Genomic DNA, 12,756 nt, shown 5'->3' on the forward strand with positions numbered 1-12,756 from the left:
GGCACCCACAGAGGAACCCACAGAGGCACCCACAGAGGCATCCACAGAGGAACCCACAGAGGCACCCACAGAGGAACCCACAGAGGCACCCACAGAGGCATCCACAGAGGAACCCACAGGTGGCACCCACAGACGGCACCCACAGACGGCACCCACAGACGGCACCCACAGACGGCACCCACAGAGGCACCCACAGAGGAACCCACAGACGGCTCCCACAGAGGCATCCACAGACGGCACCACAGACGGCATCCACAGAGGAACCCACAGAGGCACCCACAGAGGCATCCACAGAGGAACCCACAGAGGCACCCACAGAGGCATCCACAGAGGAACCCACAGAGGCACCCACAGAGGCACCCACAGAGGAACCCACAGACGGCTCCCACAGAGGCATCCACAGACGGCACCACAGACGGCACCACAGACGGCATCCACAGAGGAACCCACAGAGGAACCCACAGAGGCACCCACAGAGGAACCCACAGAGGCACCCACAGAGGCACCCACAGAGGAACCCACAGAGGCACCCACAGAGGCATCCACAGAGGAACCCACAGAGGCACCCACAGAGGAACCCACAGAGGCACCCACAGAGGCATCCACAGAGGAACCCACAGAGGCATCCACAGAGGAACCCACAGACGGCTCCCACAGAGGCATCCACAGACGGCACCACAGACGGCACCACAGACGGCATCCACAGAGGAACCCACAGAGGAACCCACAGAGGCACCCACAGAGGAACCCACAGAGGCACCCACAGAGGCACCCACAGAGGAACCCACAGAGGCACCCACAGAGGCATCCACAGAGGAACCCACAGAGGCATCCACAGAGGAACCCACAGGTGGCACCCACAGACGGCACCCACAGACGGCACCCACAGAGGCACCCACAGATGGCTCCCACAGAGGCATCCACAGAGGAACCCACAGACGGCTCCCACAGAGGCATCCACAGACGGCACCACAGACGGCACCACAGACGGCATCCACAGGTGGCACCCACAGATGGCACCCACAGACGGCACCCACAGACGGCACCCATAGACGGCACCCACAGGGGCTCCCACAGACGGCTCCCACAGATGGCACCACAGATGGCACCCACAGATGGCACCCACAGACGGCACCCATAGACGGCACCCACAGGGGCTCCCACAGACGGCTCCCACAGACAGCACCACAGACGGCACCCACAGGGGCACCCACGTAAGACGGAGGCCACATAAAGGCCTTCTAGACCCCGGGCCCTGGGGGGCGCTGCCGCCACCTGCCCAGGAAGGCTGCCAGGCTGACGAGGTGCCAAGTCAGAAGACAGCAGGGAAATGCACGCGCCGGTCACTGCAGGTGGCGAGGAGCAGGACACGCGTGTCCAGCAGGGGGCGCTGTGAGGCTCCTGGGCAGGGAGGTCCACAGATGTAGCATGAGGGGCAGCAGGCCATGGGGCCGTGGGTGTTCCCCGGGGCCAGGTGGGCATGCACCCACAGGACGTGTCTCATCAGTGACCCACGTTTGTAGGAGCAGCTGCCCTGCATCCAGCCCCTCCCAGGCCAGCCACGGCCACCGATGGGCTGTTGGCGGGATGGCTGTAACGGGTTGTGTTAGTTCCATTTTGCAGACGAAAGACGAGCACAGAGATGTTGAGTAACTTGTTCTAGGTTCCACAGCTAAAGACTCCCACAGTCACACCAGTGACTGTGGGGACCCCACTCAGTCCCAAGTCCACGTTCCTGGGGGACTGCAAGGAACCCAGCCGAGCACAGCTCTGATGGGAGGATGAGCGCAGGGGCTTCAGGGTAGCGGAGGAGGTGAGGGGGCTGTGGACCGTGGCCCGGCCCAGCCACACGTGAACGCGGTCCCCAAGGACAGGGACGAGCTGAATGAGGACCCAAGACACACCTGCTAAATGAACGTCAGCCCCACAGAGTGGGGACTGTGGCATCTCGTGCTTCCCAAACGTCCCCATGGCCGCCGGGGTGGCTGGGCTGGAGCTGGTGAGACGAAGACAGGGGACAGGGCCAGGCCACAGCCACGGGAGGGGGCGGGCACCCAGCATGGGCTCAGTAGCAGTGGCCCATCACTGTGGCCACCAGGTCCAGTGCTTCCTGGGTGGCCACGGAGCCCAGAGGTCAAGGCGGGCTGACCCAGCCAGCCCTCTTCAGGGCGTGGGCAGCTCCGCCCTCCCTGTTCATGCAGACGTGGAAACGTGTCAGCAGCTACCTGAGCCCCCCACAGGGACACTATGGTGCCTGGAGGAGAGGCTCTGTGTCCGCGGCCTGTGGTGCCTGCCATGCTCCGGGCGCAGCTCTCCTGGACAGACGGGCAGGAGGGGGCCTGGGCAGTAACGGACTCTCTTGTTTCAGGCTCCCCTTTCCCCCTGGGGACCGAGTGACCTTCAATGGCAAGGAATGTGTGTGCCAGAAGTGCTCCTTGCCCATGGCGCTGGGCAGCAGCGTGCACCTGTCCCAGGGCCTCCGGAGTAAGTGGACGCTTGGGGCACACAGGGGTGGCCTCTGTGACAGGGGGACAGGCTGGGCCACACAGGGACCCAGCATGTGAGTAGCCACGGTGGGCACGTGTGGGGCAGCACCAGGCTGGGAAGCCCAGGCCCCGCTGCCACCCAGCCTGTGCCCGGCTCTGCCCTCCCAGGTGCCTCCAGCCCCCTCCTGCAGGAGGCCTTCCCGGCCTCCTCCTCATCCTCCCCAGCAGCCTTCACCCCAGCTCCCCTCCTGCCCTGGCTTCCAGGGCTCTCAGGTCCCCAATCCACCCAGACTGGGCCAGGCGCGTATGCAGTGGGTGCTCAATACATCCCTCTTGAGTGAGGAGGCAGGCGGTCATCACCGTAAAGGGACAAGTGCCAGCGGTGTCACAGAGTGCAGATGGGGTGGAGCGAGGTGGCCTCTTGCAGCCTGGATGGTCTTCTGGGCAAGAAGCAGGACGGGCCTGGGAGGGACCAAGGCACCAGGGGACAGGGCACCCAGCCTGTGCCATGTTGCTGCAGGCACCCACTAAAGAAGCAGAGTTCTGAGCCCAGCCTGGGACTGTGGTCACAGTGGTGTCCCCAAGGCAGGGCTACATCTTGGGATGGGGACCCAGGTGGGCCTTCTCTGGATTCCCAGAGGCAGCCCCCACGCCCACCTCCTGCCTTGCCCAAACCCTGTCTCCCCAGCTCCCTGCTGGGTGGAGCCTGCAGAGGCCACTGCGCCCCAGCCTCCCGGTTTCACCCAGAGAGCAGGAGTCCTTCCCGCGGAGGCTGGCACCCAGAGACCCGGCGGGGTGTGCTTGATGCTCTGGGGCTCACTCGCTCGGACGGTGCTCCATTCAGAAGTTTCTCTCCAGCTGGGTCCTGGAGGATGGAGCTTTCCAGATTGTCTTCATGGATAGGAACATTATGACTAAACCAAATAGAAGTCAAAAGATTTGGGCAAAACCTTAAAAGGAGGGTATTAATCTGAACTGTTGGTCCAGTGCTTCCTGGCAGCCGAAGCAAGAGGGAAAACCCAGCCACAGACCACCGTTTTGAGGGTTATTTTGAGATTAAAAAAATGTTATTGGGGCTGGGGCTGGGGCTCAGTGGCAGAGCACTCTCCTTGTATGTGTGAGGCACTGGGTTCCATCCTCAGCACCACATAAAATAAACAAATAGAGGTATTGTGTTCATCTACTACTAAAAAAATTTTTAAAAGAAAGAATTTAAAAAATGTTATTGGAGAAAGTTATTGGCGTGAAGGATTCTTGCACTCAGGGCGAACAACAACCTTCCTAAGAGCAAATTCATTGTAAAATATCAACCGTGCATTTTTCCTTTTTTCCCTTTATATCATACTGGGGATTGAACCCAGGGGTGCTTCACCACTAAGCCACATCCCATCACTTTTTAGTTTTTATTTTGAGACAATGTCTTGCTAAGCTGCTTAGGGCCTCACTAAGTTGCTGAGGCTGGCCTCAAACTCACATCCTCCTGCCTCAGCCTCCTGAGGCACTGGGATTAGAGGTGTGCACCACCACACCCAACCAACTGTGCAATTTCAAAAAACACACGCTCCCCTGGCCCCCAGGGTGGTCTGATAATAAAACCTGCTCCTTCCCCCGTCCATGGAAGAACACTGAACTTACCCTCTTCTGAACCTAGAATCAGAATCACAGTCCCGGGCTCCTGTATTGTCATCTGAAGGGTCCCTTGCCTCTTGCCCCAGAGTGCCCTGCAGGGAGACTTCTTCCCTCCTCCAGGTGTGGGCATGCAGCCAGGACTGAGGGCCTGAGGTTGCGGGTAAGGCCTTTAACTCCAGGGCATGTGGGCTCAGCTCTCTGTGGCCAGCAGTCTCCCAGGAAGTGGCCTCAGTTCTGACCCGTGGGACTCAGGCAGAACTCCAGTGGATGGTGTCTTAGTCCATTTGTGCTGCTGTGACACACTGCCCGAGGCTGGGAATCTACAAAGAACAAAACTCCCTCTCGGGTCGCGGAGGCCGGAGGCCAAGAGCAAGCCCTGGCGTCTGGCAGGGCTGCTCTGCTTCCCGGGGGCCAAGGGCGAGGTCCCTCCAGCCTGCAGCCCTTTACCCAATGCCAGTCCCACTCCCCAGAGCAGGCCCTCACCTCCCAAGGTCCACGCCTCTTAACACTGTGGCCCTGGGGACCTGGTAGTCGCCAATATTGAAGCCACAGCAGTGGGCACAAAGGGAGGTCACCAAGCCTGGGAACCTGCGGACACATGGGCACCACCAGATGATGTGGGGGGAAGGGCTGCTGTGGGGGCGAGGGTGGGGTGGCACTTGGGAGACGGGACGGAGGTAACTGAGTGAGCGAGGGCCAAGGCAGCCCTGAATGCTAGGGACGAGTCTGACCAGGCAGCGCTTCTGAGGGGAGAAAAGCCCCGGCTGCCATTCTGCTGCCCTCGTGGGGAGGTCAGAGTGGCGGGCTGGGTAGAGGCAGGCCTGAATCTGTGGTCCTGAGCCTGTTGCTTAGCAACAGGGGAACACCGGGGCTTTCTCCTGGGGAGGGGCACTGCAGGCTTCCCCGAGATGCCCCGAGAAGGGTGTCCCTGTCCTGGGAGCCCACTGGGCTCAGGAAGAGAAATGGAGGCAGCCCCCCAGGAGCTGGAGGTTGGGCGGGGCGGGCACGCTGCTGGCACAGTAGGAAGGGGGTGGTGTCTTGGGCCCCACCAGCCACCGTCTGGCCACAGCAGCAGGACCAACGGGTATCTGTGGTTCACCAGGTGTGTCCTTCGCGCCTGGGCTGCACCTGTCTTTGCCCTGCAGGAGGCTTGTGCTGCCACTCCACAAGGGTGTCCTCCTCTCACTGGGACCCAGATTAAGTGACTTCCCGGTGGTCCACAGCTGGAGGGGCACAGCTGGGCTTGGGCCCGGGCAGCCTGGCTCAGGGTCCACATCCCCCACCCTGCCCCAGGCTGCCTGTCCTCCGCACTGCCGCCTGGTGTGCAGTCTCCCCGTTCTCCCATCACACACCGATGCCAACCAGGGCTCAGCGTGGGGTCCTCAGCCTTAGCACAGCGAGCATCTGGGGCCAGGTGATGGGGGGCTGGCCTGTGCACAGCAGGAGGCTCAGCACATCCCAGCCCCTACCTCTAGATGGCGGGAGCCCCACCCCTGGGGTTGCCAGATATTGTCATTGTTCCCTGAGAACAAATCACCCCAGCTGAGAGCCTCTGACATGGAGCTTCCACAGCGTGCCCTGGACCAACATGCCGGTGGCCACATGCATCTGCAGCCAGAGAGGTGTCTGCTCTGAGCTCTGCTGCCCCTGGACTTGAACAGGGGCCCCCACCTTGCCTCCATTCATTCCTTCACCCGAGCTTCTCAGGCCTGGCTGGCCTGGGCTTCCAGTGTCCTGAGCCCCCTCCCTCGGGGCCTGGTCCTGGGTTAAGTCTCTTCACTTGTTTCCAAAGTTGCACGTGGATGGAGCAGAGCGTTGACTCAGGAAGAGCCTGAGCCACAGTGTAGTGGGTGTGGGTTCGCTTTATTCTTCAGAGCAGTGACTCAGGCCCTGAGCACATCCATCAGCATAACAAGGCTCGTGCCAAGCAGCCTGAGCCCATTGCACGCCAGGCCCTGTGGGTCTTGCTTGGCCCTGACTGAGCTGAGGGCCGGGCAGCCATGGTGCCAGGCCAGCTGTGCTGTATCTGAGCTGGGCAGTGACTGCCAACATCACAGTCTGTCCCCCAGGAAACAGGCCTCAAGGGGAAGGGCTCCTGCCCAGGGTGGCCCTGCAGTGGTGGGCCAGGATTACCGAGTCTGTCTGGACCTGGAGCCACATTCTTCCCTGTTGAGCCAGCTGGCTGAGCCCAGGAGCCACCTGCACTGGGGTCCCTCAGGCCGCGGTGGCTCCTGTCTGCCCTCACAGGACCCCAAGGCCACCTTGCACACCTCAGTGCACAGCCAGACTCTCACACAGATACGCACATGTACAAAACAAGAGCCCCTCAGACACACACCTGCAGACACGTTTGCATAGATACACGTGCACACACAGATGTCGTCAGAGACACACAGAGACAACATTGCACACAGAGACCCACCTGCACACAAAGGCAGAGGTGTGCACTCACGTGTCCACTCGGCCCTGTGCCTAGTTCCACCCCACGGTGGCAACCAACCTGGGTCAGACCACGTGAACCACTGCTGCTCAACACTAGGGGCCTTTCTCTCACCAGTGTGGTCCACGAGGCACTGTCACGCACCAGGTGTTGCGGGTGGTCTGCAGGTGTTCGGCACACGGGAGGGTGCCACCCGTCAGGGGCTTGAACACCGTGGACTTTGGTCTCCTCAGGGGTCTGGGAACCAAGCCCTGTGGGTACCAGGGCCCCTGCACTATGGCTGTGCACATGCTCACACGACACACCCCACGCACACCTGCACACACACACACACACACACGTGTCTACACAGTCACACGCCCCTGGGCACTGCCCCCTCCCCCGTGTGGGCTCATGCTGCCAGTCTCTGCCCAGCTCCCCCTGCTGAGTCTCCCACTCGTCCTCAGTAAGCCATATGAGTGACAGTGACATGGGGCCAAGGTGAGAGCTCACTGGAGGAGGGGCCTGAGCATCTGGTGCAGTGAAGGGCCAGGCGCAGAGGCCCGGGCAGCTTGGCTGGGAGGGAAGGCAACACAAGGAGGCCGGCCAGGGCCCCGACCAGGCCATTGGCCACAGGGTGCAGAGCAGCAGCCACCGTGGGAGCTCACGGGTCAGGCTGCAGGGGGAGGAGGCCCCAGGCCAGTGCAGAGCCCGCTGGGCCCAGGCAGAGTCCCCGGGTAGAATGTGACATCACGCAGGGCGTGCTGTGCCAGGCGCCGTAGACTGTGGCAGCAGGAGCTGGGGATGGAGGGGCTTCCTGGGAGGGACCCACAGGCAAGAGCTGAGCCCAGGAGCCACCTGCACTGGGGTCCCTCAGGCCGTGGCGGCTCCGTCTGCCCACCTTGCACACCTCAGTGCTCAGCCAGACTCTGCCCGGTCGCCCAGTCCTCTGCAGTGCAGCCCGTTTCCCTCCAGGGGGCACGCTGCCTCCCGGGGCTCAGCGTCTTGCCTCCAGGGGAGGGGCCTGGGGAGATGCCAGGCCCCCACCCCGTGCCCCTGTCTGCATGGACGCTGTGGAGGTGGCTCTGGCCTTCTGGAAGACAGGCCCATGTCCGGCTCTGGCTCCCCTGCTCCCAGCCCTGCGTCCCCCAGTGGGTGCCCCGGAACCAGAACACCCTCGTTCTCCCGTCTCCGTCAGCTAGGGCAGCCGGGCCTCCCTCGAGCCTCGAGCCCTTTTTCTTTGGCCTGCTCCAGGGTCTGGGAGCAGCCAGAGTGCCCTTGGTGCCTCCAGGTCACCTCCAGGACCCTTGGTCCAGGACCCTTGGTGGTGTTGGGCCCCACATGAGGACGTCTGTGTTCTGCTCTTCCCTCAGGCTGCGGGGGCTGTGGCTCAGAGATCAAAAACGGCCAGGCCCTGGTGGCTCTGGACAAGCACTGGCACTTGGGCTGCTTCAAGTGCAAGGCCTGCGGGAAGCTCCTGGACGCAGAGTACATCAGCAAGTAAGTGGCTGGGCCGGAGCCACGGGGGCTGGGCTGTGGGCCGCTGCCCTGTGTGTCCCCCTCCTGCAGCGACCTCCCCACTGGGGGCGAGGAAACAGCCCACCTGACCTGTCCCCCAGCCCAGCTTCTCCTGGCCCAACCTTGGTTCCTCAAATGGTGGCAGAGGCTCCAGCTCCCTCTGCTGGTCGGGAACGGGTTTGTCAAGGCCTTGCGCTCTGTCCCTGGACATGGCCCTCCACCTCCCGGACACCTGGATGTTCCAAAGCTGGACACCCGTGAGCACAATGCACGGTCAGCAGATGCTGGCCACAGGAACAGGAAAGGAGGACTGTCCTGGTGGTTGGGGTTGGGACTCCAGGGCCACACACCCTGAATTCTGCAGAGCAGGGCCCTCGGGGCTGCCAGCCCTGGTGGCAGTGTCCCCCAACAGGGTTAGGGGAAGGAGCTGTTAGGTTGTTAGGGGGCAGGGCCTGGCTCTACCTAGGCCCTGGGGCACCTTCTGGGACTCTCATGGCCAGGGAGGGGCTAGTTGCCAGGAGGCATATATGTGAGAGTAGAGTGTACCTGGACACATCCTGGATGTAACTCCCCATTCTTGTGGTTGTACATGATGTGGTCACCCTGGTCGTGTGTTCATATAGGAACACAGAGAGTGAGGTCCAGTTCATCCACTGTCTTTCCCATTCCCACCCCCTCTCTGTCCCCCACTCCTCCTGTCCAGTCCGGGGAACCCCCCTCCCCCTGTGAGTCAGCATCTGCGTATCAGAGAGAACATCCGGCCTTTGTTTTTTTGGGATGGGCATGAGAGCCTCCAGACTTGGCATGACAGTCTCCAGTTCCAACCATTTACCTGCCCATGCCCTCGCCTCATTCTTCTTGAAGGTTGAGTAATATTCCATGTGTATATGTGCCACATGGTCTTTGTCCTTTCATCTTGCAGGGCTCCTAGGTGGGTTCCATAGTCTGGCTGTAGTGAATGGAGCTGCTGTAAACATTTCGTGGCTGTGTCACTGCAGTGTGCTCATTAGTAAGACCTCCGGGCCAGGGTGCGATTTTACTTGGGGACCAGGAAACTGAAGCAGGCAGTCCCCCACCGTGTAGGCGAGAAAGCGCGGGGGCAACCCGTGAAGGACAGCGCCTCCCAGGGCAGACAGGCCCGTCCTGGGCTCAGGGTCCTCTGCCCGCACCTCCCAGTCAGTGGTAGCTCTTCATGCTCTCGGGGCCAGGAGTGGTGTGTGGAATTACCAGTGGAAAAGTCCCATGACCCAAGACATAGAATGAAGTGAGCACACACACGCGCGCGCGCACACACACACACACACACACACACACAGGAGAGCAGCTACAAGGAATCCAAATGGCCCACGGGCCAGCCATGCCGACATCCTGGTTGACCTTGCCCCCATCCCGAGACATCACCATGGGGACTGGCTGGGGGGACGGGGCCCGTCTCGTCTCTCACAACAGCACATACTGCTGTGACCTCCAGGTCAAGCGTCTTAAGGCAGAACCCCCTCACAGAGCTGAGCCTCCGTCCAGGGCAGGTGGGAGGGCCCGAGGTGGACCAGCGGGAGGCACAGGGCCCCTTGAGTGCAATGGCCGACGGTGCCCAGCCCTGGGCAGGCCGCCACCCCCGTGCAGTGCTGTCGGCTCACCCACACGCTGGCGTTACTTAGCAGCCTCCAGCATGTCTCAGAACTGAGGGGGAGGAGGCGTGGGTTGCCATGGAGACGTCATCTTTGAACCTGCAGAGTTTGCTCAGACACACCCACTGTGGGGTCGAATGGGGGCCCTGAGGTCGGCAGCCTCAGGAGACGAATCCTGAGGACCCGGCTCTTCTTCCCCAGGTGGAAGGAAGGGCCGTCCCTCTTCCCCCAGAGGTGGCCCACTCACGGCCCAGGCACAGGCCATCACAGAGGGACGCAGCCCTGGCTATGTCCCCCATGAGCACCCGTGGGCCTGGCAGAGGGCCAGGGAGTGGAGGGAGGAGGCGGCCCTCGTCACTGGGGTGCAAGGCTGAGTTCAGAAGAACAGCAATGTGGTGCAGGAGAGGGGCCCACCTTGGAGTGGCAGGTGCCCCTCTTCCCAGTCACCTTCATGCCCAACTCCTCCTGGGCCACAGCCTGTGGCTGAGAGGACAGCTCTGGTTGGCAGTTGCTGGGCAAGTACCTGCCCAGTGCTGGATGCTGGCCAGGACCTCTTAAGTGCTCCTTACTATTATTTCTCCCCTTTCACCGTGGGGAAGCTGAGGCTCAGGAGGTTAAGTGACTTGCCCAGGGTCACACAGATGGGGCATGGTGTTGAGTCCGAGTCCCTCTCCCACCTGCCGTGCCACCTTCCCACACTGAGCGTGGCCACCTGGAAACCTCAGTGCCACCTTGAGCCATCCCTCCCCGCCCGTAAGGCTTGTGTCTGATGAGGGCAGAGTGGACCACAGGTGGCCCAGGACTCACGTCGGCACGGCCGTCCTGCTCGGCTGCCCACTGGCTCTTCTGCTGTAGCCCACTTAAAGCAGAAGCAGAGTTGGAACAAGTGGCCCTGGGAGCGGCTCCCGGAATGACGGTCCCACTCCATCCACACTGAATTCCCGTGCCACCAACAGCCCGGTGCACAGAGGGGAGGACACACCACTGGACTTCCTCACAGCTTGCCCAGGAAGGGGGCTCTGTGCAGTGGGTGGCCTTCGTGGTCATCTTACAGGAATGCCCTGCTAGAACCCAGCGGACCTTCCTGGGGACGCTCCCAGGGAGGCACTGCTGCTTGGCGTGGGCCCCTTGTGAAGGTAGTCGCATCCTGGGATCCTGGGGGCCCCGCCCACCCTGACCGCCATCTCTCTGCAGGGATGGGCTGCCCTACTGCGAGACCGACTACCACGCCAAGTTCGGCATCCGCTGCGACACCTGTGAGAAGTACATCACGGGGCGCGTGCTGGAGGTAAGCAGCGGCCCCGGCCAGGGCTGGGCTTCGGGCCCGTCCACCCCACCCAGCTCTCCATGAGCCCTGACCTCCACACCCGGCTCCACTCCCACCTGCCGCAGGCCTCCTGGGGAGCCTCGTGGGTGCCACTTCCCAGGGCCCAGGGCCCACTGGGGAGGCCTGGAGCTCTCCTGGCCCAGCCTTCCTGTCCAGCATGGGACTCAGGTGAGGGCAGCGAGACTGAGCCCTGAAGACAGGTGTGGTGCCCCTCCCTTCAGCAGGACTATGTCCCCGCAGGAGGCAGAGTGGCCACGGGCAGGCAGCCTGCATGGTGACTGCAGGAGGGGACGCTCCCAGGCCTGGCAGGCTGTGCTTTGATCTGGGTGGTGTGAAAGGCACATGTACAGCCCAGGTTTCCACTCCCCGTCCAGCCAATCACCAGCCCAGCACACCCTGCGGCCCTCCTGGGCTCTGTGCTGCATACTGGTAGGAGGGTGGACTCTCCAGCCCATGGTGGTCAGTGGCCCCTGGAATGACCAGCTCAGGGAAGAAGAAGGGGCTGGGCAAGGCCAGGGGCTGTGGGAGCCCTCATGAGAAGCACAGGGGCAGCCCTGGGGTTCCAGCGAGAGCAGGGCAGAGGATGAGCTGGGGCTGGCGTGGGGCTGCAGGGAGCAGGTGACCGGGAGCCCGCCCTGCAGAGCTGAGCCGCTTCCTCCCCGGCCTCTCCACCAGTGCCCTGTTCCTGCTGGGCTCTGGGCTCCAGGGCATGAGGCAGGACCACCCAGGGGCTTCAGCTACCTTCATTCCAGCTGCTCCTTCCTCCAGCCCTCCCTCACCCAGGGGCACTGGACACCACCCACCTGGGAACAGCCCACCACACAGAGGTCTCCCTCTGCTGAGTGGACCCAGGAGGATTTAGGATTCGCCCTTCCATAGGAGAAGGTTTTCTAAAGCCAAGGACAGCATGAAGCACAGAAAATGTCACCACAACGTGTCCCAGCCCAGGTCTCTGGTTCCCTTCCTCGTGTTTTCTTTCTGTGATTCGGTTGACATCAAGCCGTCACTGCAATATTATGTCATGGTGATTTCCAACTCAGAGTACCCGTTACCACATGTCCGTGTGGCTAGAACGTGATCTGGAGCGTTTGTCTGGTGTTCCGGACCTCGGGCAGCTTTGTTGAGATGTGACGCCCCCTGAGGTGTGCGGCTCAGGGTGTCCAGCTCGGCACAGGCACGTTCGGGGTGGCCAGGCCCATTTTGGATGCTCTCATCACCTTGAAAAAAGCCCCATAGGCTTCGGCTGTCCTTCCCTGTGCCGCCAGCCCTCGGTGACCACTAGTCCCCTGCGCCCACGGGCTCCCCTGTTGACCACATTCCATGCGGATGGCCTCGAGATCTTCCGTGACTGGCTCCCGTCCCACCGTGTAATGCTGACAACCCCCTCGCAGGACACATGTTTTAACACCACGCGGCACCGTACCTGCCACGCGGCTGCCCCAGGGCTTGCCAGGCTCCTGACTGTGGTCCACAGGGGCGCCCTCCAGTCCCACTGCAAATACAGAGGCTGCAGCTGGACTTGTTTTCTGTTATAAGGTTCTGTTTGCATTTCCGATTTTCCTTCAGAGGAATTCACAGAAATGTAGAAGCTAGGTCGAACCTGTGAGTTGGAAAGTTCTGGAAAGCAATTGCAAATTGTGTCAAAAGTGCCTGGCTTTCAACTCCTGGGGGCCAAGTGTCCCTTGTCACTTTGAGTTGTGCGATGTTCTAGCATTTCAACCATCCTTCGTACACTGGGTCTGCTGGGGT

The 12,756-nt window shown here is 61.8% G+C and overlaps 1 protein-coding gene across 34 annotated transcripts in view; it reads left to right on the forward strand.

Moving 5' to 3' along the window:
* Window positions 1–12,756, forward strand: part of ABLIM2 (actin binding LIM protein family member 2) — a 134,746-nt gene that overhangs the window by 51,999 nt on the left and 69,991 nt on the right. For all 34 annotated transcript variants that reach the window (XR_014023257.1, XR_014023258.1, XR_014023259.1 and 31 more), the window contains exons 4-6: window positions 2,369–2,484; window positions 7,908–8,034; window positions 10,875–10,968. Coding sequence is in view for 26 of the 34 variants with exons in the window: in XM_081303723.1 (XP_081159849.1) it covers window positions 2,369–2,484; window positions 7,908–8,034; window positions 10,875–10,968 (337 nt within the window). In the remaining 8 variants the exon portion in view is untranslated. The remainder of the gene's footprint in view (window positions 1–2,368; window positions 2,485–7,907; window positions 8,035–10,874; window positions 10,969–12,756) is intronic.

Source organism: Spermophilus citellus (genome assembly GCF_964194105.1).
Source record: "Spermophilus citellus genome assembly, chromosome: 8".
Lineage (NCBI taxonomy): Eukaryota > Metazoa > Chordata > Mammalia > Rodentia > Sciuridae > Spermophilus > Spermophilus citellus.